Genomic DNA, 27,814 nt, shown 5'->3' with positions numbered 1-27,814 from the left:
TCTCATCGAGACGACCCCTCCTAACTACAGTTTTATCAGTGAGGCCAGGGTGAGCAGGAGAGGAGGAGGGGTTGCTGTCTTATTTAATGAATCATTTCAATGTAAGCAGCTATCTCCTGGAAGTTTTCAGTCTTTTGAATATGTGGCTTTACAGCTGAAGGCCCCATCCAAAGTTGTGTTTCTTAATGTTTACAGGCCTCCCAAATACTGCACAGACTTTTTTAATGACCTCAGTGAACTGCTGTCTGTGATCTGTGTTGATTTCGACTGTGTAATTATTGTTGGGGATTTTAACATCCATGTGGACAACCCTCAGGACAAAGGGACTAAAGACCTGAGTAACACTCTGGGCAACTTTGGGCTGACTCAGCATGTAACAGAGGCCACACATAATAGAGGACACACTCTCGACCTACTGATCTCCAAGAGCCTGAGCATTTCAAACATTACTGTGTCTGATGTGGGCCTGTCTGATCATTACTGTGTTTTCTTTGAAAGTAAAATCTCAGCCCACACAAATATATCAACAGCAGTGATCACAAAACGGTGTATAACTGAAGACAGTAGTGAGATCTTTAACCAGGTCTTCCCATTAACACCTGACCTGTCCAAAGGTTCAGTCAATGAGCTCGTCAATAGCTTTAATGCAAAAATGTTAAATGTAATGGACACTATTGCTCCCATTAAGGTGAAGGTTATCTCTGGAAGGAAAAAGTCTCCATGGAGAAACTCCACACTAGTGAAAAATGAAAAAAGAGAGTGTAGGAAAGCTGAGCGCAGATGGAGAAAAACAAACCTCCAGGTTCATTATGACATCTATAAAGAGAAACTTCACAATTATAATTTACAACTGAGGAGTGCAAGAAGGTCCTACTTCTCTGACATCATCACTAAAAACAGCCATAATGCTCGGGTCTTATTTTCTACAGTTGACAGGCTAACAAACCCTCCTGTGCCAGTGGCAGCTGAACTTCATTCAACCATGGCCTGCAATGACTTTGCCAAATTCTTCACAGACAAAATCCAAAAGATTAGACAAGCAGTTGGTACATCAACAGCAGATCCAGGATATGTACTGTGTCCACCGAAAAACTGTTTAAACACCATCAAACAGTTTCACCCGATTAACAGCAAAGACCTGGAGGACATCTTAGGTCAACTGAACTCCTCCTCTTGCTGTTTAGATGTCCTGCCAACAAGTTTTTTCAAAAAGGTCTCAAAGACTTTAGAGTCAGACCTGTTACAGATCGTCAACTTTTCCTTAATGTCAGGTGTGTTTCCAGAACCACTAAAAACTGCTGTAATCAAACCTATACTGAAAAAGGACAATCTTGACAAGACGCAAATGAAAAACTACAGGCCGATCTCAAATCTCCCATTTTTAAGTAAGATCATTGAAAAAGCAGTTTCTCAACAGCTCAATTACTTCTTAAAACAGAATAACTGCTACGATGCCTTCCAGTCAGGTTTTAGACAGAACCACAGCACTGAAACCGCTCTGACAAAAGTGTTTAATGACATATGTCTGAACACAGACAGTGGAAAAATGTCAGTCCTAGTTTTACTGGATCTCAGTGCAGCATTTGATACAGTTGACCACAACATATTACTCAAACGACTGGAGAACTGGGCAGGTCTTTCAGGAACTGTACTAAACTGGTTCAAAACATACTTAGAAAACAGGAAATACTTTGTATCAATAGGTAACTTCACATCTGAGCAGACAAGTATCACATGTGGAGTTCCCCAAGGTTCCATCTTGGGACCCCCTCTGTTTAACATTTACATGCTCGCACTGGCACAGATTATAAAGAACAACAAAATAAACTACCACAGCTATGCAGATGACACACAAATATATATCACAATGTCACCAGGAGACCGAGGCCCTGTACAGGCTCTTGGTAAATGCACTGAGGAAATTAATGACTGGTTGTGCCACAATTTTCTCCAACTAAACAAAAACAAAACTGAAGTAATAGTCTTTGGCGCCAAAGAAAAACGATTACAGGTCACCAGAGAACTTCAATCTATACATCTAAAAACCACAAACCAGGCGAGAAATTTGGGTGTAGTGATGGATGCAGACCTAAACTTAGAAAAACACATTAAGACAATAACAAAATCAGCTTACTATCACCTCAAGAATATTTCAAGGATAAAAGATCTGATGTCTCAACAGGACCTGGAAAAACTAGTCCATGCATTCATTTTTAGTAGGCTTGATTACTGTAACAGCATCTTTACAGGTCTACCTAAAAAATCAGTCAGACAACTACAGCTCATTCAGAACTCTGCTGCTCGAGTCCTCACTAAGACCAAAAAAGTGGACCACATCAGTCCAGCTCTGAGGTCTTTACACTGGCTGCCTGTCCGTCAGAGGATAGACTTTAAAATTCTGATGCTGGCCTATAAAGCTCTGAATGGTTTAGGACCAAAATACATCAGTGACCTCCTGACCCAGTATGAACCTTCCAGATCCCTCAGGTCATCTGGATCCGGTCTTTTATCAGTTCCCAGAGTCAGAACCAGACACGGAGAAGCTGCATTCAGCTTTTATGCTCCTTATATCTGGAACAAACTCCCAGAAAGCCTCAGATCAGCTGAAACACTCAGTTTATTTAAATCCAGGTTGAAGACTCACCTATTCTCAGCTGCATTTGAATAAAGCACCAAATCCACACTTTTAAGCTTAAATTTCAAAACTTACACTAACTACTGATCTTATCTATTTCTGATTTTATCTGTTTTGATTTTATATACTGTTTTGTTTGTTTGTTAAGCTTAAATTTCAAAACTTACATTAACTACTGATTTTATCTACTGTTCTGATTTTATCTGTTTTGATTTTATATACTGTTTTGTTTGTTTGTTTGTTTGTTAAGTGGGTTTAGAGCTCTGGGTAGCTCCCCAGCTGGGTCTAGACTGGATCTAGAGAGTATTTTAAATTCAGGGAATTTAAAATAGAAAGTAGCTCGTCCACAGAAGGACTGGTAGCTCCCCTTACGATAAGGGTTCAGATCGCGCGAACAGGTGTGAAATGTGTGTGTTTAGTTAGTTTGTTTGTTTGCTTGTTTTAATCAATTTTAAATCATGCTTTTTATTTGTTTTTGTTTCTAATGTCTCTGTAAAGCACTTTGAATCACCTTGTTGTTGAATTGTGCTATACAAATAAATTTGCCTTGCCTTGCCTTGCAGTGGATTTTTTATTCTGGTTAATACAAAATTGAGGATTGTCCAAAGGAACAGATGTGGTGATGGTGGTGTTGATGTAGTGGCGATATACGAAAGGTCACACATGGGTTCCATCTATGTTTGTGGCAAAAGCATGACCTATAGAGTACAGTGAAGAATAAAGATTTCAAAAACCACTCACCTGTTTTGAATAATAAGGAGTTATTGTTTGGCGATTTTCAAAGCATTTTCATTCACGTGGTATTCCAGCAGTGAATTTTTGTTAATTCGCCTCTAAAAAACTTGGTGATTCAGCGGACTATATTGCACCATACAAATTTTAATGGCGTTGTCTTCCTGTCTTGCATATACAAAGTCTGCAAGATATATTCATACAGTATATCATTTTTTATGTGTTACTTCGGCAGGAATGAGCCTTACTGATTGCGAGATCAAACGTTGCCAGTTGGAGTAAAATTCATCACCTGAGGCCCTCATATTAAATGAGATTCTTTTGAAATTCATAAGGATATGACATCATATCACCAGGACTTAGCTAGAGGCTAGGACAGGGGCTGCCATTATAAAGATATCTTTCAATGGGCATTTAAGAGAAGAGTGAGATGACATTTGCTTACCCAGAAGTTACAATCAGACCTTACTTTGTTAAGCCAGTGAAAGCAAACTTGGGGCCTGAATCGGTGCACATTTCAGAAAATTGAGTTATAAATTCAGATATATTTTTTAAAAGTCATTATTTTACTCTCACTGGGGTGTTATGGGGCATGTGAGTCAAGTCACCAGGTGACTATGAGTATTTTGAAGAGTAAGCTGTTTTTGGAAATGTTTTTTAATGCTTAAATGGAGATTTTAAATCTGTAGATGACTTAAAGGGGACATGAAATGCAACACATGTAAAGGCTAATTTACACCACTGAGCCCTGCTCTCAAAAATTGACCTAGATCTAAAACTGTCTGTGAAGCTGGATTTAAGAAATAAGTTAAAAAAAAAGACATCCCTACTTTTTGCCCCCCAGTGGCCTTAATCCTCTTCCATAGATTCCCGACTGCTCCTGTAAGAAACTTTGTTATATTTGTGATGTCATGTACATATAGTAGGCTGTTATGTTGTAAACTGTCTCGATGTTCTTGGGAAGAGAAAGATTATTTTATTACCTGTCCTGATAGCATCAGCTGATTGCACTACTTGGTACACTCCAGTGAACCACCTGGCTCAAACAGGCTCTTCGAGTGCAGCTAGCCAAACAGCAACAGTCAATTACTGCTAACGAGACAGACAGTGAAAGTGGACGGTATATCCTAGGGCTGCTCAATTAATCGAATTTTAATCAAGATTACGATCTGGGCTTTCAACGATCATTAAAATTGACTGAGCCGATTATTAGCCCCTCCCTCATTTATCCGCGACACCTTAAAGGCCGGTCCTTGAAAATATTGTCGGGCATAAACCAGTCTGTGGCGCAAAAAAGGTTGGAGACCACTGATTAAGAGGACCTGAGGGAAGCTCGGAAAGCTAAGCAGAAGTTATTTGGAGAGGAGAGTGACTGCTGTTGGTTGAAAAGAGAGGTAAAAAAAACTTCAGTGGTGTTGCACACTATTTTATATTATTTTTTAAAGTCATTGTTAAATAAATATCGTCAAATAATCAAGATCTCAATTTCAGTGAAAATAATCGTGATTATCATTTTTGCCATAATCGAGCAGCCCTAGTATATCCTCAGTTTCTTAACATAAAACTCAACCAGGGGCAGCCCAAATCTGACCTGATTTTAAGGTTTAGTGCCCTTATTTCTCTCTGAGTTATTGATTCTGTCACTAGCTAGCTAACATAAACTAACGTAAGTCTATCAGCCGCAACCAACCAACCACATGACATCATGTTCTGACAGAAGATGGTGATAAAATGTTTTTAAAACGTTAGCTTTAAGCAGTGTTTGGGAGTAACGGAATACATGTACTGCTGTTACGTATTTAAAATACAAAATATGAGTAACTGTATTCCGTTACAGTTACCGTTTAAATGGGTGGTATTTAGAATACAGTTACTTTGTTGAAATAAATGGATTACACGGCGGTCTTTTCCTGTTTCATATGTTAGGCTGTCCCCCTCTCTATTTTTGGTAATTCCGGTGGAAACTCAAACAAAACAAGCGTTGAGAGGCTCTAATGCCTGTGTCTCAATCTCGTGGCCCATGTCACCTCACTTGCAGGCCGCATAATGACGTGAAGAAATATTTTAAAAAATTAGTCAAAAAATTATGTATTATAAAGGCAATAGTCAGAGTGTTACAGGCATAGCCCTAAAGAATGTAGCCTCATGGGCAGTGTAGTCCGTGCTGCAGCGAGAATGGACTGCCATACCGGTTTTGTGTCTGTGAGCACAAGGGAGGGAGAAAAAGGAAATGTACGAGCTGTCACTGAGCAGAAACAGGAGATGGAAGCATGTAAATATAATAATAACCACTGCAACCAAGAAGAGTGGAGTGTCTGAGGAGCCCAGTTGTAAGTAAGGTATTAAGACCTGACTGTACACTGTGTTTGTGTTTTCGTCCGAAACAATAAGTTCCGTTGGAGCAGTCTTTCAACGCCTCTCTCTGTGTCTCGCAAGCAAAGTTGACCCAGACAACAAAGTAAAGCTAGTTTTCGGCAACGACCCTGACACAGAAACTGACGTATTAGCCAGAGGTCCCTTTACTATGGTTCGGAGCCGTGGACCTGTTTTATATACACGCCGAATAGTTTTCTATACAAGATCGCTGCAAAAAGTGCAGCCTTACCTAATGTCCACCTACTGTTACTCATTTTATATTTAGATTTAAAAATCTAAATTAGACAGAACTAAACCTTTATCTTGAGCATTTTTGCATCATCACTTCATTCCCTGCTCATTCACAGTATCATTCTTTTTATCTGACAACTAGCTTTTTATTCATTTTCATTTCTGTTATGTTTATTTATACCTGTGGTGCTTTCTGATGTTTCTCGCCTGCTGATTTTTGCTCTCCCTCTTTCTTTTTCCATTATGTGTGTCTGTAGTAATATGCGTTGCAAATTGCTTCAGATGGGACTGTAATAACACTGCTCTCTTAGTTCTCAAATCTCACAACTAATCCATTTCTGCTTGTGTGACCTTTAGTAAATTCTGCTTTGTGATGTCACATCCTTGATATTTACAATGTGAATGCTGTAAATATTGTTTTTCTTTTGTTTTCCATTTTGCTGTAAATGCATTATGTTCACTGGGTTTGGAGTACTTTGATCATGACTTGTTCTTTCCGACTGAAGAGCACAGGCTTAATCGGAGGACACAAGGGACCACGAGGGGCTGTCATCACAGCGAGCGTCAATATGACCTGTGAAGATTTTTGTTTTTTAGGGGGTTTTCTTCTCAGAAATTGGGGATTTTTTCCCCAGTGTGCATTGCTAATTACCGCTTCCTTCAGATCTCTCCAGTATAAGTGAAGTCTAAACACTCCAAAGCAATTCTGCTAGTGTGTTTGAATGTCTTGCTTTTTTTTTGCACAGAGTAGAAATCCCTGTTTTTTTTCTGCTACAATATCTGGCCTAAACACACTGAAAAATACCCTGTCTGGGAGCAGCTGATTGATTCCCTATTGCTAAGGAGAGATCATACTGTCAAGCAAAACAAAGAAACTCAGTGTGTTTGTGTCTTACTTTGCAAAAACATACAAATTCACAGTGTTTTTCTGGTAGTTTTTACAATTGCTTGTAAAAAAAAAGCTGTAGTGTAATTATCTCAGAATGATGCTGGGTGCAATTAGGTGTTGTTTTTAAGCGCTGACATTTCTGGTGATATGAAGAAATTTACCAGATTTTGTTGATTTGACATCCAGTATAACAGGTTGTTTAAGGAAAAAGATTTAAATCAGTTAAGGATATTTATGTGGCACTTTTATTTAACTTTATGGCCCTATGACATTTATGCTTTTTAGATACTTTTTAGACCTTTTGTTAGCCAAAGAGGCATTTATGAATATCTGGCACATGTAACACTGATGGGTCTTGATAACATGTACACTATCTATAATTAACACATACATTATGAACACCTATGTCAATAAAGTGCTCTTGTCTGTATTATCCATCCATTCAAGGTCACACAGGGGTGTTAAAATCCATTCCAGTTGTCATTGAAGAAGCAAGGTAAACCCTGTACAGATGGCCAGTTGATCATAGGGCACAAAATATTATTGCTTGTTAAATGTTATTGCTGCTGTAGGCAAATGCTACTAAAGCATCCAGTACCACTCCCATCCCCTGACAGATCTGACCAAAGCACCAAAGTGTGTTCTTCTTGTTAAACAGTAAAACACTTTGGCAAATGGGGCTATGGGGACACTGCAGGACTGCTTTGTGGACACAGGCTAAAGTGCACCACATCGAGAAGACGTTCACAGTTTGACTGAAGGACAGAGGATGAAGGAATATATCAAATTTTGTGAATACACCATTTTACCAGCCACAACTACTTTGTGAACAATAAGCAATGGATCACTTTTGACCTGAAAGAAATGCTTAATTGAAAGTTAAAAGCCTTCAGGTCTGGGCACAGGGATGAACTAAAGAGAGAGGAGCATGACCTAAGGGTGAAACTGAGAAAAGGAGGTGATTCTTACAAAACAGCATGAAGGATGTGTTGAATGTAATGAAGAAAATCATTGGTTTTAAAGTAGCAGGCAGCCAGTGGGTAGCCTGGAGCGAGCAAATGAACTATACACAATACAGTTCCAACAGGTTCAGCTCACAGCCATTTGTGGCTTCCTTCATCATGCACCCTGGTGTCTACACACCTTCACTACCTTCACTGATTTGGCGCTTATCTCCTTCTTCCTGTCAAACGAACTCTGTGGATCAGCCCCATAACAATATCTGATAAACATCTGAATTGACTGTGAAACAGCTGGAGAAATCAAACCAGAAGAAAGCTGCTGTTATTGAGAGAAGAGACAGAGAAAGTCAGTAAAATTATCTCCCTCTCATGAATTACTCGCTGTCTGACAGATAGGTTGCAGTATGTGAGACTGGGCAGTGACTAGAGATGGCACGCTACCACTTTTCTATGTCTGACACCGATATCATAAATTTGGATATCTGCCGATACCGATATGAATATGATATAGTGTTTTTTTAATCAATAAAACTGTTTTTTTAATATATTGCTGCATTTTGTATAAGTTCATACTCAAGTTTAAATAAACAACAACACTAAAGCTATTCTGTTATACCTGTGTGTAAAAAATACACTGCACCCAAAATATTTCATAGTTCAGCAATACTGATCAATCTAATAAACTTAAACCTACACAATCCTCCCTATTCTGGTATTTTAAAGAGTACTTAGCAGAAATATTAAGCAACCTAACTAATAGGGTTGCAAACTCCCAGCAAAAAAAAAAAAATAGGGAACCACCCCCCACCCTCCACCTCATAACGCTTAATCAACGTAATCAACTTTAAATTGATGCAGTGTGGGGAAAAAATGCACAGAAATAAATTATTTTTCAAGAAATATTAAATAGATTCAACTTCTTTCTTCAACAGAATTGCAGACAGCACAGATGGTGCCTTCCCAAAGGAAAAAGTACTATAGCTTACTAGGGTATATTAGACTTAACAGTTACAATATACAGTAATGGACTTCTATACAATTTACATCAGATTAAAACTTTGGGTGTAAGGTACAGATAATTATTTATTAAAAGCTAGACATTTTAAATGAGAATAAGAAAGAAAAGTATGTCTTTGTGCCCCCCTTTTCCCTGTTCGTGCCCTATCGGCCCCCTTAGCTAAACTTTGCTAGATCCGCCCCTGCACAGTTACCAGCCATCAGCTGCGTAGAAAAAGATCCTGGTGTAGAAAGTAATATTAAATAAATTCTAACAACAGCTTATCAAGCTTAAACGTGCTGCTATTCAGCCGCTGGTTTCCTCTTTCTGGCGCGAAGTGAGCAATAAACAAACAAGAGAGACGGACTCGCGACAGAAAAGCCGATCAGCTGATCATTGATCAGTTTCACGATTGAAGTAGCAGCAAGTAGAAGCAGTCGCTCCATATATCGGTTGTTAAGCTTAAGCTGTTTTACTTCTCTCTGGGATAAATTCATCGGAGATGAAATGCTGGTTTGGTAGCGAGGCTATAAATACACACAGCCGCTCTATCACGTGAGCTCACTGCTCCAACGTGCTACAGTTATGAGCCAAGTTACGCCGTGTCGCAAGTTTTGTGAGGTGCTTTTTTGATATTTAATGGATCGGATTACATTTTTTTATTTTTATCCGATATCCGATCCAGTAATTCACGTCAGTATCGGACTGATACCGATAGGTAATATCGGATCAGTCCATCTCTAGCAGTGACATGTCTGATTTGGTGGTGTGCAGTACAGGAACTCCACAAGTGACTGTCCCCATTCCTATTCAGCTTCCGAGCCTCCAAATTTCAGTTGTGTATGTCTGTTCTGGAACACAGAATGTTGATGTTGACATCTTGGAGGAATACAAGTGGCCTTGCATTATTATCAACAACAGACTAAACTGGAAAACCAGCACAGAGGCTCTACGAGCAGAATTTTTCTTTCTGGAGGAAGATGAGATCCTTCAAATTACACAGCAAAATATTGGAGATTGTCTGTCAGTCAGTTGTGGCGAGTGCAGTGTGCTTTGCTGCGGTCTGCTGGTGGAGCAGCATCAGACACCAAAAGACTGAATAAACTGATGAGAAAGGCCTGGTCTGTGAGTGGTTGTAAACTGCAAAGTATTATGGTGGAGACCAGATTTTTGAGCATTTCCCGACCAGGTGTTCTGAAATAAGACCAACAAAACAAAGAAAATAAAAATGGAAATCAACTAGAATCACTTCTGATCTGTTTTACTTAGCAAAAGCAGATTTTTTTGTGTTAATTTTGTGTTTGTCCCTAAATTTCTCCATTTACTGTTTCAGCTGGTTCCGACCAGTATCTTAACAAACCATTAGCAGAGCATTTTTATTGTATTTCAAATTATTGCCAGCAATTATAATGGCCCAATCTAAGTGGCAGCAAATACACACAGCTTGCATTTGTTTCTGTGGTGTTATTAGTTCTTTACAGACAAACAGGCATGGCTGTAAGTAAGGGTGGGTGACTCATCACCAGCATCCCCACTGAATTCCACATAAAGCAAAAAACATATATCCATAATTGAATCGCCTGAAACCCCCATAGTCTGGATGAGTGAGAAAACCAAGTGAGGTATATCTAAATGTTCAAAGTGTAGCAGTTATTACACTGAAGATACGTTATGAATACATAGGATCTGGATGAGTGGGTTAAGGACATGAAGGATTCATGGAAAATAAACACATTAAAGAGGCATTACAATAAAATGGAAAGAGCCCCTTTTCACATATGGGATTCATTCAGTCACTTTTACAATAGTGTTTCTCACAGCTTGATCAGTCTTCAGACAAAGCCTATTGTGAGGACCATTTTCAAAATTTAGGCCTCTTTTCAATTGTCAAGAAAGTACCCCGAGGCACACAGGCTCAGCAAGGGACGTCTCTTTTGTATAGCGAATATGTAAAATGTACCATCCGTGGTTATTTTAATCTTATTGCCAATAAAAAAAAGAGCTAGTGAGATGTATTAGAGCGATCAAATGCTTTTTTGTGGCTACCCATTATTATGAATGGACACATTCAGAATTGTTAAGTGTTGAAAGTGGTATGTAGATAAAGACAGATACATTATTGTCATGATTTTTAAGGAAAAGTCACCATGGTGTCCATTCAAGCAATGGCAGTGGTGAGAGGTAAGCAACATTACTATAACTGTTAAACCTGTGATGAAAATTTGGTAGGAAGTGAGACATGTTTAAAAGAACCATGTGGGAAACCCAATTTTTTGCCCCAGGAATTGTAGAAACTGCATTTAAACTTTAGGCTTCTAATCAAGATCTGTATCATCCAAACTCAGCTGATATCATATCATTTGAAGGAAGGAGACATACAATCAATCTGGATAGGGAAAAAAGATACATTTGATACAGTTTAAAAATTAAATACTTCAAACATCTTGAAATAAAAATAATAATAATAACAATGTCAGAGTTTAGATTCTGTCCGCCACAGAGTACACATGAGATAAATTAAGGCAATATGTATAAGGAAACTGAAGTCCCAGCAAGAGAATGAAAATTTCCTTTTGCTGTAACTCATAGTCAGAATACGAATACATGATTCAGATTAACACATTACAATTGTTAAAGGCAAACTTTGTGTAGCTTCAGCCAATTTAAATCACTGTTCTTATGTTTCATATTCTCAAACATGAACTGATAGAGAATTGTTTTTTTTCCTTTTTTCTTAATTTTTGTAAACTTGTTTTTGAAGTATGATGATTGCTATGTTTTGACTTGGGTTCTACCCCTTTGTTAAACAGAATAGAATTAATATATTGAATGACAAGCAGCTAGAGCATAGTGGGCTGCAGAGTGACAGAGTAAGACTTGTAACATCACATTTTGCACATTACTGAAGAGCTTCATGTGATGCATTCATCTTGGTTTGTAGTTGAAGTAATGGAGCGAGTTAAGTGTGAAGAGAAAATGAAATATAAGGCTCGATGACAGAAAAATGTGAATAATGTGTTGCATGAAGGAAATGTGAGGGAGGTACAGTAGAATCTTACTGTGATAAACAAACGCTCTGTCAGCTGCTATGATGAGTTGAGAAACCATACTTAGCAAACAGGTACATCTTAGGCCTCTGAATGTTCTTATGTATATCAGATATAACAACATCATCCTGTTGTCTAGCAACCACCTATCAGTGGGTTAAAATGACTCACCTTTAGCATTTGTGGACCTATAACACCTTATAAAAGCATTGTGTTATTTAATTGGATGACATCAAATTTATATACCTTATAAAAAATGTATTATGTTCTAATCTATATTAGAGATGGACCGATCCGATATTACGTATCGGTATCGGTCCGATACTGACCTAAATTACTGGATCGGATATCGGAGAAAAATAAAAAATGTAATCCGATCCATTAAATATCACGAAAGCACCTCACAAAACTTGCAACACGCCGTAACTCACCTCAGAACGTTAGCACGTCGGAGCAGTATGCATCACCTGATAGAGCGGCTGTGGCATGCGGGACCTGTCGGTGGTCTGGATAGCATTTGGAGCTTCGCTAGCAACCCGGCATTTCATCTCCAACAAAGTTATCCCGAGAGAAGTAAAGCAAGTGTATAAGTCCATCTCTGAATGTTTGTAAAGCATTCCTGCCTTAAGCTTAACAAACGATATATGGAGCGACTGCCTCTTCTTGCTGCTACTTCAATCATGAAACTGCTTAACGATCAGCTGATCAGCTTTTCTGTCGTGAGTCCATCTTTCTGGTTTGTTTTTGGCCCACTTTGCACCAGAAAGAGGAAACCAGCGGCTAAACAACAGCAGCACGTTTAAGCTTGATCAGCTGTTGTTAGAATGTATTTAATATTACTTTCTACTCGAGGATCTTTTTCTACTTAGCTGACGCTGGTAACTGTGCAGGGGCGGATCTAGCAAAGTTTAGCCAGGGGGGCCGATAGGGCATTAACAGGGAAAAGGGGGCACAAAGACATACTTTTCTTTCTTATTCTAATTTAAAATGTCGAGCTTTTAATAAATAATTATCTGACACCCAAAGTTTTAATTTGATGTAAAATGAATAGAAGTCAATTACTGTATATAGTGACTATTAAGTCTAATATATATATACCCTAGTAAGCTATAGTACTTTTTCCTTTGGGAAGGTACCATCTGTGCAGTCTGCAATTTTGTTGAAGAAAGATGTTGAATCTATTTAATATTTCTTGAAAAATAATTGATTTCTGTGCATTTTTTTTCACACTGCATCAAATTAAGGTTGATTACGTCGATTAAGCATCATGAGGTGGAGCGTGAGGGGTGGTTCCCTATTTTTTTATTTTTGTTGTTGCTGGGAGTTGGAACCCTATTAGTTAGGTTGCTTAATATTTATGCTAAGTACTCTTTAAAATACCAGAATAGGGAGGATGGTGTAGGTTTAAGTTTATTAGATTGATCAGTATTGCTGAACTATGAAATATTTTTTTTTGCATACAGGTATAACAGAATAGCTTTAGTGTAGTTGTTGTTTTAAACTTGAGTATGAACTTATACAAAATGCAGCAAGATATTTAAAAAACAGTTTTGTTGATTAAAAAACACTATACTTCTTCTGCTCACCTTCAAGGCCCTTCATAACCTCGCTCCTTCTTACCTTTCTGACCTGTTAACCACCACTTGTTCTGCCCGTTCACTTCGTTCTTCTTCTTCTGTCCAGCTTACTGTACCTTCCTTCCGCCTCACCACCATGGGAAGCAGAGCTTTCAGCTGCTCTGCTCCCAGGTTGTGGAATTCTCTGCCCCCTGAAATAAGAAATATTGGTTCTCTCCCCCAGTTTAAATCCCAACTCAAAACTCATCTGTTCAAATCTGCATATTCACTGTGAATCCACTGTTTGTTCATTTTATCTTGTGCTTTATTTTATTGTTCTTATTCTGCCATTGTTTTACTAAGTGTTTTATCCTATTGTAAAGTGTCCTTGGGTGACTTGAAAGGCGCTCATAAATAAAATTTATTATTATTATTATTATATCGGATTCATATCGGTATCGGCAGATATCCAAATTTATGATATTGGTATCGGTATCGGACATAAAAAAGTGGTATCGTGCCATCTCTAATCTATATTACATATTACAATCTCATTACCCTGAATGTTAAAAGGGAGTTTTTCCTTCCCACTGTCGCCAAAGTGCTTGCTCATAGGGGGTCATATGATTTTTGGGTTTTTCTCTGTATCTATGAAGTGCCTTGAGGCGACTTTTGTTGTGATTTGGCGCTATATATATAAAATTGAATTGAATTATGCAGCCTGATAAAAGCATCATATCATTTTTATTTTAATGACACCATCATATTACCTGGCAACCACCTAACAATGGTCTAAAATGGCATTTAAGTAGTAGAGCAGGACATGGGCATGCACTAATTATCAGTTAATGGAAGGAAATACATTGCATGCCACAGAAAGAGTCAAATAAAAAAGGGTGGCAGAAAAGTAGATATCTATGAGTAAGCAAGTTACTATTTTTGTTCTGTGTACATTAAAAAAGGATATGATCGTATTATGCTTTCTATTTTTAATGCATAAGATTCACTCTTTGGACTCTAACATAAATGGAAACACTGGATATTTAAAATATTCAGATGCTATAGTAGACTGTCACGCCTTGTTAATAATGTTCTTTTTAGAGTTTTTGAGGCTTCAAGGTAGAAGCCGGTTAGAGAAGTAGCAGACAAGACCCCCTGCTGAACAGAATTTCCATGGCACAGATATACCTGTTAGTCAAACTGGTACGACTAACATAGCGCTGCCTACTGAAACACAGATATAAAATCACGAGTTATTTTTGGTGTGAGAGTGTGAGAGTGGAACTCTTTTTTTTGGTAAACTGTGACATGTAGAAGTGCATCCTTGATGACTTTGCTGACACTTTGAGAACCACATTTGTTTTTTCATATAACCCAAACTGTAAAGAAGAGAACCTTTTTGGACAATATAATTTTGCTTGGAGATTGCCTTACCTACGAGCTGTTGGCTGCCACACAGTCTGGTAAACTATGACTACGATTGCATGTACTTGTATTGAAATGCAACAAGGTGACTACTGCCAACTGTGAATCAAATCATAGTGTTTAGATTTTTAAAGTCCTGCAGTTGGCTGGCTGATTTTTCAAGCTAACAAAGACAGACTTCACCTTTGATTCACCTCAGTTTGCCACTTTCTGACATTATCCTTTTTATGTATATCTGCTTCTTCATCATATCTACTTTAAATTATTGCTCTTTCCTTTCTGTCTTCCAGTTACCCTGTTGCCAGTGGAGGATAATGGAACGGCTGTGGTTCTCTTTGCTGTTGCTGGCAGCAGCATGCAGGGGACAGCCGTGTCCGAAACGCTGCATGTGCCAGAGCCTTTCCCCATCTCTCGCTATCCTCTGCTCCAAGACAGGCTTGCTGTTTGTTCCTGCTGCCATTGATCGACGCACCGTGGAGCTACGGCTTCAGGAGAACTTTATTACAGGTAACTGCGTTCCAGTCTGTCCTGCATTTCATTATTTTAATATGCCTCTGAAATTTGACTAGTATTCCAGCCTTTTGCAGCGAGTTTGCTTGGTTTGGCTGTATACATGAAAATGAACTAAAAGGCTGGCTGATAATTGGCAGCATATTTATCTTATTTCAGAACACTTGGTTGTAACTGAAGAGTTTGTTAACAGTGAGTACAAATGTTGGCTTCAGTCACGAAGCTTTTCTGTTGTCTCTGCCTGACAATGACTAATTTTTTTCTCATGAGCCTGAGTATTTCTTTTTAACTTTAATACTTTTTTTGTTATTTATGGTTCAGCATAGTTAAGCTCATTCATGATTCATCTGCTTATATCAAAGAGTGACTTTGAAACATACTTATTTTATAAGAACTGAAGTGCTGCTTTATCTTGTTATTTTAATCTGGATTCCCGTTAGTGCTCTATTCCTAGGTTCTCCAAAACAAAAGGCACACAAGCTATAAAAAAAGATCTAACAGTACCCTGAATGATCATTTAAATTTTAATTAATTTAAGTTTTGCATTACCCTGTTTGAGAGAACCACATTCAGTCTTCCTCTTATGTGTTGGTTTTACTTATTATCCTAAACTGTTTTATTTAGCCTTTTGTTTTTTCTATATTTTGTCAGTTTGTCTATTTATCTTTCTGTGAATTTGCTCACCATATATTTGCTTTCAATTTGACTTTTTTCTTGTATTAATTGTGACTTTTATCGAGCTGTATATTCTCCTGCATTCTCCGATCACCTTTCTTCTTTTCCCCTTCCTAGCTTCTGTTAGGTTTGTTGTTAATGTCATTAACATTCACATATGGAGTTTATTTTTATGAACAGTTTAATAGCATGAATGGACCAACAACTGGTTGAACAGAAAAATGAATTGAATCAATAGTTTTTATGGCTGAGGAGTCATATTTTCTGAAAGGTTGGCTGATGTCTGGAGGGACCTGACTTGCCCAGACCCACATAGCAAGCAGGTCTGGCCTGGATCTGGTATCAAGCTGGCACTACTGGTTGACTTCTGGCAAGACTTATGTCATCCAGATATGGGCCAGGCCTGGCATAGATGGTACTGTCTATGTGATGGCATGCCACATCTGGCCCAATTGTGGTTTGGGTTATGTGGCCCAGGCTCATAGAAAACAGGTCTGGCCTGGATCTGGCATCAAGCAGGCACTTCTGACTGACTGGTGTCGTGGCAAGGTGTATGTCAACCAGATGTGCACCAGGCCTGGCATAGATGGCACTGTCTATGTGATGGCATGCCATATCTGGCTCGATTGTGGTTTGGGTTATGTGCCCCAAGCCCATAGAAAACAGGTCTTCCCTGAATCTGGCATAAAGCTGGCACTTCTGACTGACCGGTGTCATGGCGAGGTGTATATCAACCAGATGTGGGCCATGTCTGGCAATGATGGCACTATTTATGTTCCTATTTTCCTATTTTAGTTAGAAGACCCAAATGCCATGTTGCAATACTATACTGCTATAGTTGCCAACATTTCAAATGCAGATTTGACAGGATTGTGTACATTTTATCCAAAACCTAGTGACAATTTACTTTATGAATGTAATTAGGAAGCACTCAGTCTAGGGAAAGTGTGTGATTGGGTGAATGTGGCATGTTGTATAGAGTATTTTGCGTAATCCAATAGAGTAGAAAAGCGCTATATAAGAATCAGTCCATTCACTGCGAACAGAGTTTTGTCATGTTACTTTTGCACTATTATGTTTCGGCACATGTTGTTATTACATGGCTTGATAAAGGTACACATTAGGCTGATATCTGGGCCAGCAGTGTGTCTGCAACTGGCCCGTGGCTGCACACAACTTAAACATGGTGGACCTTTGGTGGCCCAGATCAGGTTTGCCAGAGGTAATCCACACATGGGCCAGCACAGGACCACCAGTGTGTCTGCAGCTGGTCTTGTGCTGGCCCATGTGTGGGCCACCTCTGGCAAACCTGATCTGGGCCACCAAAAGGCCATCATTCCTTGTGGTATGTGGGCCATGTGTAAGCACATTGTGTGGGCCAGATTGGGGACATACCAATTTTGCTATGTGGGGAATGTCCTCCTTACCGCGTAGGAACTCTATTGCCCAATGTCATGGGGATTCCACTTTTCAGCCCCCCACTCAACATATTTACAGTTCATGAGCCAGCTGATGACTTCTCTGTGTACAGTATATAATGATTCTTAATTTACTTTGTTGATGAGGTCTTTTTATGTGTTTATTACGCTTGTTTCCAGCTGTCAGAAGAAAGGACTTTGCCAACATGACCAGCTTGTTGCATCTAACCCTGTCCAGAAACACCATCAGCCAGATTCTTCCTTCTGCTTTTAGTGACCTGCGACGCCTGAGAGCGCTCCACCTAGACTCTAATAGATTAACTGTGATAAAGGTAACATGGGTGGCTGGATGGATGACATTGAATTAAAAAGAGAGATCCCTGGTTTATTATAATCCACTCACATGTCGTTATCATTTCTTACTTACACCCACTCACTGCCTTTTGTTTTTCTTTTTTGACAACCAGGATGACCATTTTAAAGGTCTGACCAACCTTCGGCATCTGATCCTGGCCAATAACCAGCTTCACTCTATATCTCCCCATGCCTTTGATGACTTTCTGTCCACACTGGAAGACCTGGACCTTAGTTACAATAACCTTGCCCAGGTGCCCTGGGACACAATTGGACGCCTAACCAATGTCAACACCCTAAATATGGATCATAACCTCATAGAAAATGTTCCCCAGGGAGTATTCACCAACCTGCACAAACTGGCAAGGTAAGGACATAGAAAAGGGCAAATGGTGTGTTTTTTGTGATGTACAAATGCAGCATTGACTTGGTATATTGTTGCCTCTCCCTATTGGTTTTATAAATAACTCCCTTCTTCTCTTGTCCGTCCCTCCCCTTCTTTCTGTATGCCGTCCTTTAACAGGTTAGACATGACGTCGAACAAGCTAAAGAAAATTCCCCCAGACCCATTGTTCCTTAGAATCCCAGTTTATGCCAAGTCCAAAGGCTCCCCCCTCTCCTCTCTTGTGTTGAGTTTTGGAGGTAACCCTCTTCACTGTAACTGTGAACTTCTGTGGTTGAGGAGACTAACCAGAGAAGATGATCTGGAAACGTGCGCCTCTCCCCCAGACCTTAGTGCCAAGTATTTCTGGACTATACCGGAAGAGGTGATACTTTTTGCAATTTTTAATATTTTTATGCAGTAATTGAAAAAAATGGCAAAGTTTGACACTAGGCTTTTTTGTTCTATAACAAAAATAATAATAATATATCACTTTGACATTGGAAGTGTGACCTTATCTTTTTTTCATGGTAGGAGTTTATTTGTGACCCACCAGTTCTAACACGAAAGTCACCTCATACTGTGGCTATGGAAGGTCAGCCTGCCAGTCTGAAGTGCAAAGCAAATGGTGACCCTGAGCCTGAAGTCCACTGGATCAGCCCTGAAGGGCGACTCATATCCAATGGATCCAGGTAATAACAACAACATATGGTCTAGTTTAATCCAGTATACTACATTTCTTCCCTGTACATTGTAAATTCATTGAAAAATTAAAGTTGTGGTATTAATCTATGGAATATGACTTGCCCACTGAGTTTGCCACTATACATCTGGCAAACACACAGGCATATGCAACAGAGTTTTTACAATATTCTGCTCTTCCAGTTTTGTGCTATGTCAGAAAGTCAGATATTGTAGGGGGGTGTAGGCACTTGACATGTGCGGGCCAATCTGAAATGGTTCAGGACAATATTTGTTAAGGCCATAATCTCCTCACCTATAATGTATTGCTAAAATTTTCATTGGGTAACCCACTTGGCACAGGTATGAGTGCCTAGTTATGGTTTTGCATTAAAAACATGTATTATAAAATCACTGACAGTGTTTTGAGTGTTGTAACTCTTTTCTTTCAAAAGTCTTTTTTGATTCAGCAGTTGTAATTTGTATTACTCAAATTACAAAGGAAAATACATAAGTAGCATTTTTCTTGTCAAGTGCCACCTTTGGTTATGCCAAAGCACACAGTTAGAAACATTAGCATAACAGTCATTCTAAATATTGTCAACGTACCGTAGATATTGGTGGTATGATATTGTCAGTATCAGATACTCCTTATAATAATATCCAGTTTATCTAATAAGAATCCAGCAGACAGCTTACTTTTCGTAACATTCACATTTGACTTCATGTATCGATCAATTGATTGCTATCTTAATGATATTTCATTTTCCATTTCACTTTTTTTTCAGAACATTAGTCTTCCCTAATGGAAGCCTAGAGATCAATGTAACATCCCTAAAGGATTCAGGAAACTTCACCTGCATTGCCTCAAACACGGCAGGTGAATCCACGGGAAGGGTGGAGCTAGTCGTCACAGCAATGCCCCATCTGGCAAACAGCACAAGCCGCAGTCGAGATCCTTCTTCTGAACCAGCCCCTTCTGACATCCTGACCTCCTCCAAGGTTGCACTTCCCAACAATGAGACAAGAGGAGCAGACAGGAGGGTTTCATTGGTGGAGCTGACAGGAAACTCTGCCCTCATTAGATGGAGCAGTCAAACCCCTACATCTGGAGTCAGGATGTTCCAAGTCCAGTACAACAGCTCTGGGGACGACACACTCGTTTACAGGTTTGTCTGTCTGCACTGTCAATTCATTATTTGCCTTGTGTCTTTAAATTTTCTGTCTGATGTTTCTATGGTGTCATAATAGTAAAATGCATTTATCTATCTGCCTTTATGAGTTTGTAAGTGTGTGTATGGGTTTCTATGCATGGTTCTGTGTGTATCTGCAGCTTTGTGTAAGTTAATCAAGAGACATCAGCAAATGCAATGAGGATGAGGGCAGATGATAATGATAGTGTCATCCAGTCGTAAAAGTCTAATCAGGCGAAATGATAAAGACATCTGTGGTGGAACAGAGCCATTGTTGGGTACGGTGAATACGGGGGAATAAGGGCCAAATGTCACAAATGTCTGTTGAACAAGTTACAACGGTTGTCATTTAGTTTGCTTTATTGCTGTCCTGATGAGTTTGCTGTATGCTTTCTTTGTCAGCATTTACATTATAAATTTATGAATGAGTTAGTATTAAATGTTTTGTGGCTTTGTTTGAGGAGGACGGCAATGTCAGCACTATGTCAGATGTGACTCTGATTTGATCTGAGTGTCAAATATAGTTAACGTGTTAATGTGGAAAAGGGAGGAACATTACGTTAAGAAATGACTGAATCAAGAAGATACATGCTCTGATGGTTTATTTAGAACAAACTGTCATGTCAATAGAAATTGTAGAAGAATCAAAGATTCTTTCAAAGATGGATGGATGGAGTTGATTTTGTGGTTAAACATATTAATCACACAAAAGTAACGCCATGTTAGACTCTTATGAGACCTCAAAATTAAATGAGTAAATCATGATTATGTTCATTCTTATGACAGCAGGGCTTTTAAGTGGGATTTGGTCGAATTCTAGTCTTCTGAGATCTTGGAAGACTAAAATTACTCACCTCAAAAAAACTCCCAGAATTGATTTTTACTGTGACAGGGTATGTGACCTATGTTGTTGCTGCAACTCTGAGGTTTAGTGCTCTTTGTGCATTTATCCAATTGCATTCTACAATATGAGCAGATGGTAGATGGACTTTAATACTGTTATGGCTGCTTTACAGCCCCTAAACATAGTATATAATTAGAATTAGACAAGTGATACTAAAGACCATCATCAGCTTAAATTCAGACAGATGACCTAACCACATGACTTGCGGAACAGCGACCACAGACACCAGAAGCGACCTCACATAGATGTAGACCTTCCCAGATATGTGTCTTTTTGACACATTAACATCACCAGTGTGAATCTGAAAAACCAAAATAAATTGCAAAATACATTTTTAAGGAATAAAATGCAAACAAAAAAAGTCTGATGTAGCAAATTTGATACAATTTAAAACTCATACATGCAATGCTATCTTTAATTTGTTTTACTATTTTTTATTTCATTGGGAGGTTCACTAAACACCCCATTTTCAAAACATTTGAGCTTTCTGATAATTATTTCATGGTACAGGCTTTAAAGGGTTAAGGAAGTCAGGGAAAATCTCATCCAGGGGCTTGGCCACAGGGGAGTTTTTCTTTTAAACACCTCAGGCACAGTGATTGGCCAGGCATTACTTCCTGTACTAAGTGCATGTTAGTGAGGTTCAGGAGGCCTTTGAAGTATTCATTTCACCACCTGACAGTATCCTCAGTTGAGGTCAGCAGCACTCAGATTTGCATGTGGTTTGGCTACAAGTGCTTAGTTTAAAACCTAGATGGATTCTCTTTGGAACAACTTTCTTTCTCTTTCTCTCTAACCCTCTCTGTCTCTCACCCTCTTAATTCTTTTGGTTCTTTGGCATAAAAGACAAAAATTAAGACAGACTTGGGAACAATAAAACCTTGACCTTAATAAATAATCCCCGCTGATTCAAATAAGCAAATGAAGACATTCACCACTTTGAATTAGATACATATAAACTGACAGTTTGCTTACATTAAACATCTGATTTGCATCATTCAAGGAGCAGATCTTCTCATTTCTTAAAAAATTGCTCCTTGATAAATACTTGCAATTTTGTATACCATATTGTAAAGTGCTGCCTATGCATTTAATGCCATGTTGAAAAAAAATATCAGCAGGATGAAAAAAAGTTGGTGTATAAACCACACCATCATTTTTTTGATTGTTTAAAGCCTTGGGTTTATATAGGGATGCATTGCTGTTGGTGGTTCATATTCTGAGTTTTATTGATAAAGGGTTTCTTTGATACCTTTGATACAGGATGTTTCTTTGGAATTCAGTGAGGGAGATTTCTTTCCCTCTACTGCTTCATCGGCATTCAAGGAAAACGCATAGTTACCTACTACGAATCACTTCCAGGGGTTCCAGTTAAATTTGTTTCTAAGTTGTTCTTTTTAAAGTGCTCTTAGAATCTCTCACATTCGCTCTTGCTGTGTAAAAACCAAAATTATTGCCTAACTCTGTCTCTCTGAAAGCCTGGGTAAGCCCTACTTATTTTCAGTTCTATGGGGTTTTTACATATAAGGAGTTGTCGTGGCAACAGGTCTGGAAAATCTGCCAGATGTTAGATGCAATGTTGTGAGTGACAGGTGGCTTTAATAATATCTGACATGCGTATTTTGGACTATTTATTTATTATGTGAGCCACAAATTGAATGGTAAAATATTTCACTCTGTCTTCTGTGGTTGAAGAAGTAAATCAACAATGTTTTTACCGCTCTACAAAATTATCTAAAATCCAATTTAGCCTTTTTAGTCTTGATCAACAGTTATAATTCTGTCTCGGGGGAAATAAGTCTTGAAAGAACCTTTGACAGAATTGAATCCATTCGTGCTGACAGGAGAAAGAAAGTTCCTCTTCATTTGTGAAATTGCAACACTTGTGAGATGGAAATGGGGTTTTCAGAAATGTCCTTGTAATGTTGTTGTTTTTTAAGACCGGTCGGAGCGGGCAGAACTGCAGCCACATAAGCTAGCGCAATAATTTTTTTTCCATATGAAACCAGAGGAGTTGTACTTACATCTTATGCCATCAGCTTGTCCTAGGTCACGGTTAGCCGTAAAACATAGCTAAACGGTCAAAAATTAAAATAAGAAGACGCTCAAAATATATTTCCTGTGGTTGGAAACTATTTTGCACAACTTTTTTTGTATTTACAGTTTTGAGGGTTAAGCCTCTTAAATTACTCTAACTAGAAATATTTGTTAAAAAAACAAAAACAAAACGATTTTCAATTTTTTTGCAGTTTATTGCACTTTTTTGCAATTTATGTAGTTACTGTGGACTTAATGCATACATATTGTTAAAATTTAGGCTATAATGGTTGTATTGATGAATAGCAACTTGAAATACTCCCACAAAAGGCACTGCAGCATGTAAAAATATGACAATAAGCTCTGGCGGACTTGGTTCTATGTTAGGTCCTAAAGCAAGATAAGATGCGTGGTTATGGAAAATATTTTGCTTCAACTATCTATTTAACTATCTATTAGTTATATATATATTTAACATATGAGGAGCATAGTAATAATCTACATTGAGGTATAAACATCATACCAAAATATTTCCTTGTTTCTTTAGAAAAAACAGTTACTTTGTAATTTTATAATGTATTTTTAAAATATATCCTATTGCAGCTAATTCCAATGTGTTAGTACGTATTCATGAGTAAGTATTAATCTTTACATACAATAATTAATTCATTAAAAAATCATCATATGTATTTATGCTATGTAACATTATTGTTATACTGCTTTATTAGGTAAAAACGTTCAACTGTTTGTTTAAATATCAGTTAATCACAGGGTAATGACTGCATAGACTGTATTTAAACATGTAGACATGGTCAAGATGACCTGCTGAAGTTCAAACTAAGCATCAGAATCAGGAATAAAAGTGATTTAAGTGACTTTGAATATGGCATGATAGTTGTTGGTGTCAGAAAGGCAGGTCTAAGTGTTTCAGAAACTGCTGATCTACTGGGATTTTCCACTACCATCTCTAGGATTTACAGAGAATGGTTAGTAAAAGAGAAAATATCCAGTAAGCAGCAGGTCTCTGGTCAGAGTAAAAGGGCAGACTTTGAGCTTTTCTTTAGGCTTCTTTCTTTGAGCTGATGGGAAGGCAAGACGAACTCAAATAACCACTTGTTACTTGTTAGGCACAATGAACAGCGGAAGATTGGAAATATGTTGTCTGTTCTGACTAGTCTCAAATTCACATGTGACATTTGAATGGTAGGGTCAACATTTGCCATAAACAACATGATGCATAGATTCATCCTGCGCTGTACCAACAGGTCAGATGGTGGAATAATAGTGGGGGATATGCACACTTTGGGCCACTTATTACCACGCATTATTTAAACACCACAGCCTGAGTATTGTTGATGACCATGTTCTTCCCTTTATGACCACAGTGTATCCAGCTGCTGGGTAACATATAATGGCACAAAGCTTAGATCATCTCAAACTTAGTTCCCTGCACTAAAAAAGCTTCCACAATTACCACATCTAAATCCAATAGCGCTCCCTCAGAATGGCAGGAGATTCACAGATGAATTTGCAACAACTGTGTGATGCTTTCAACATGGACCAAAGGCTTGTTGAATCTTTGGGACAAAGAATTAAGATGGTTTTGAAGGAAAAATGGGGTCCAACCCAGTATTAGCAAGATGCAACTAATGAAGTAGTCGGTGAGTGTATGCCTAAAATTATACCCATTGCAATAGTTTTGTTTTTTTCCTGTTTTGCTTGTTAAAAGAAACTTTATTTTAACCCAGAGTAGACCGCACCTCTCGCTCTGTGGTAGCTGGGATAGCCTCCAGCCACCCCGCAACCCTGATAAGGATAATCAAAAGTTAATGGATGGAGTGATGGAAAATCTTTTATAAGATCATGGCTAAAAATCCAAGTCTGATGTTACCATATGTTATTGTGAAATTAACATCCATTAGAATGCATCAATGCTGCACTAGTTTAGCTTTGAGCTGAAGAAAAAAAAAGGAACAACCCACTGTGTCCATATGTGAACAGCTTCTCTCTGTCTTTCTATGGTCGATATCCATTAGGAGGGATAAGGCACAATGCCACGAAGAGAGAGGAGGTAAGGCAGCAGTCTGGAGGAGATGATATAAAGTGCTGAGGACCATCAAGAGCACAGAATATTTGGAAAGAGAAAAAAAATGTGTTCTACAAAATAGAAACCATAGCTAAGCATATCCATTTAACTCTCTGCTGCTGAGTGACGCAGGTTTGCTGTTAGGATCATGTGTTACGGGTCCCAAGGATGAAGACCACGATGACAAATATGTTACCTGTAAAAGCAGGTGAAGAGCGGAGTAAGGAAGACACGATGCGTCTCTGCTTTCCTCCAGAACGTGTCTGAGGAAGCAGCGGAAGGTGGGCTCCACTTACTGCACCCCGGAACCCCGGAGCAAGCACCAAAGTTCCGCCCTCACTGCTTTCTAACATAAAATGAATCCCTGTTACATGGATTTTCTATCCTCTTAAAGAAACTGAAAATAAATACATATAGCAATGAAAAATGTCCCGTTACATGAGTGTTTTAGAGTGTTTTACACAAAATAATATTAATGTGGTCATTCCCTCACAGGGGTGCCACACACTCCCCTACAACAAAAGTGGCTCCTGACACTTGAAACAAATTTACACTCCCAATCTCTGTATTCTCGTCAAATCTCGGACAGTGAATAATCAAACCCTTAAATTAAAACTTCAAGCACTTAGGAATGTTTGGTTCTCTAGGATTAAGTAACCACCATAGTTTAGGGCTTCTTCCTAATAACTACATATGGGGTAGAGAAGAGAGATATATGGGACCTGGACGACCGGTGGGCCTTGGAATGAAGATAGGCTTGGTTGTGGGGGCCACAGGGTGGCCGAAGGCACGAGGTAAGTATCTACCATGTTTACAGTGGGCCGTGACTGGTATGTTGGATGACCTAGAGATGAATAGGTGAGCATTTGGCCTGGACGCCTCTGTCGGGTGGATCGCCTCACGTGAGCTAGACTGAGAGTCTCCTACCTGCTCATCACAGCACTCATGTCGAGGTAACTCAGGTTCCACTTCTGACTGAGGCAAGCTAAGGGCTGCCGAACTGTTACTCCCCTCGCGGTCACACTGGTGAGTCTCAACTTCATCTCCATTCTCAGGTGCCATGGGACCCCCTCTTCCTAATGGACCTCCTTCGTGGGCTCCAGCCACCTCTGACAGATTCTCAACAATGTCCTCGGCATCTATCACAGGTGTCCTTCGTCCTGGCTCTTCCAGATCCCTCGGGCTCAGAACAGATCCTCCTTCAAACTGAGCCTGCGTCTGCCTCCCCGGTTCCAATCTGTCCTGGCTGACAGCCTGTTTCTCAGAAGGGACGGTTGTTCTGAACTCCGCCTGGATTGGTGGTACCCTCAGCCAGTAGCCACTACCCGGGTCATCATCTGAATCAGAGGTCTCAGCATTTTCTATCCGTCCTTCCCTGTCTTTACCCCTCACTCGAGCATTGGTCTGTTTGTGAGTCGATCTTAAGGTTAGTTTAGTTGGTTGTGGTGGGAACTCTACTGGCAAATCATTGACCAAGAGGAGCAAGTTCCGGTGCAGGGTCCGAGTCCTTCCCTGGTCATTACCCTCTGGATGGACGACATACACTGGGTTATCCGAAGCCTGTTCCTTGACCACATATATCCTGTTCTCCCAGTAGGAGCGTAATTTGCCAGGTCTACCCCGCTCGCCTAAGTTCCTCACCAACACTCTGTCCCCTGGTTTCAGTACCACTCCCCTCACCTTCTGATCATAGTACGACTTCCCCTTAGCACTAGCCGAAAGGCTATTTTTGGTGGCAACCTGATAGGCCTCTGTCATTCTCTTACGCCACTTTTCAGCATACCCCCTGTGCGACACTGGTTCAGTTTCCTCAACCAGGCCGAACAGCAGATCGACCGGAAGGCGGGGGTGACAGCCAAAAAGCAAGAAATGTGGGGAATAACCAGTGGACTCATGACGAGTACAGTTATATGCGTGTGGGAGATGATCTTTCCATGTTTCCTTTTCTTTGTCTGTCAGGGTACGCAACATCTGCAGCAAGGTGCGGTTGAATCGTTCTGCAGGATTACCCTGGGGGTGGTATGGGGATGTCCGAGAATGACCAACCCCTGAGAGCTGCCCAAGAGTTCGGAAGAGCTCATTTTCGAACTCTCGCCCCTGATCGTGATGGAGTTTGTTGGGGAACCCGAAGCGAGGTATAAAATCATTGTAGATCCGCTCGGCTGCAGTCCGCCCGGATTTGTTCTTGGTCGGGTAGGCCTGAGCGAACCGTGTAAAGTGGTCGACCACCACCAAAATGTATTCATACCCGCCTTTGCTTTTCTCAAGATGTAGGTAGTCTATACAGACAAGTTCAAGTGGTGAGTTGGACTTCAGGTTGCCCATGGGTGCACGCACATGAACTGTGGGTTTCTTTTGTTTAATGCAACAGCATTTCTTAGTGACGTAGTCCTCTATGCACCTCTTCATGTGAGGCCAATAGAACCTCTCTCGTGCGAGATGAAGGACCCTCTCAGTACCGACATGACCCATCTGGTCATGAAGATGTTTCAAGACCATAGGCTGGTACAGGAGAGGTAGGACTAGTTGTTTCCGTTCGGGTGTTCGTCTGTACAAGATTCCACTTTCGAGGTGTAATCGGTCCCACTCGCGGAGGAGTTTACAAGTAGATCCTTCTAACGACCTCCTGATACTCTCACTGAGTCTGACATTAGACTCTTTAAGTCTGATGACCTCCTTCATCGTGGGGTCATCCCTTTGTGCCTGCATCAGGTCATCAGGTTT

General features: G+C 39.5%; 1 protein-coding gene across 2 annotated transcripts in view; it reads left to right on the top strand.

Moving 5' to 3' along the window:
- The window catches only part of LOC146559635 (leucine-rich repeat and fibronectin type III domain-containing protein 1-like protein), a 189,223-nt gene that overhangs the window by 97,431 nt on the left and 63,978 nt on the right, over window positions 1-27,814 (top strand). For both annotated transcript variants that reach the window (XM_085243276.1, XM_085243275.1), the window contains exons 3-8: window positions 15,141-15,357; window positions 17,634-17,785; window positions 17,921-18,174; window positions 18,331-18,574; window positions 18,724-18,881; window positions 19,659-20,039. In XM_085243276.1, the coding sequence (XP_085099402.1) occupies window positions 15,165-15,357; window positions 17,634-17,785; window positions 17,921-18,174; window positions 18,331-18,574; window positions 18,724-18,881; window positions 19,659-20,039 (1,382 nt within the window). In that variant the 5' untranslated portion in view covers window positions 15,141-15,164. The remainder of the gene's footprint in view (window positions 1-15,140; window positions 15,358-17,633; window positions 17,786-17,920; window positions 18,175-18,330; window positions 18,575-18,723; window positions 18,882-19,658; window positions 20,040-27,814) is intronic.

This window comes from Mchenga conophoros, linkage group LG14 (genome assembly GCF_057382185.1).
Source record: "Mchenga conophoros isolate Kocher_MC1m ecotype Shallow Benthic linkage group LG14, M_conophoros_male_GT1.1, whole genome shotgun sequence".
Taxonomy (NCBI): Eukaryota; Metazoa; Chordata; class Actinopteri; order Cichliformes; family Cichlidae; genus Mchenga; species Mchenga conophoros.
This window is presented reverse-complemented; position numbering and strand designations above follow the sequence as displayed.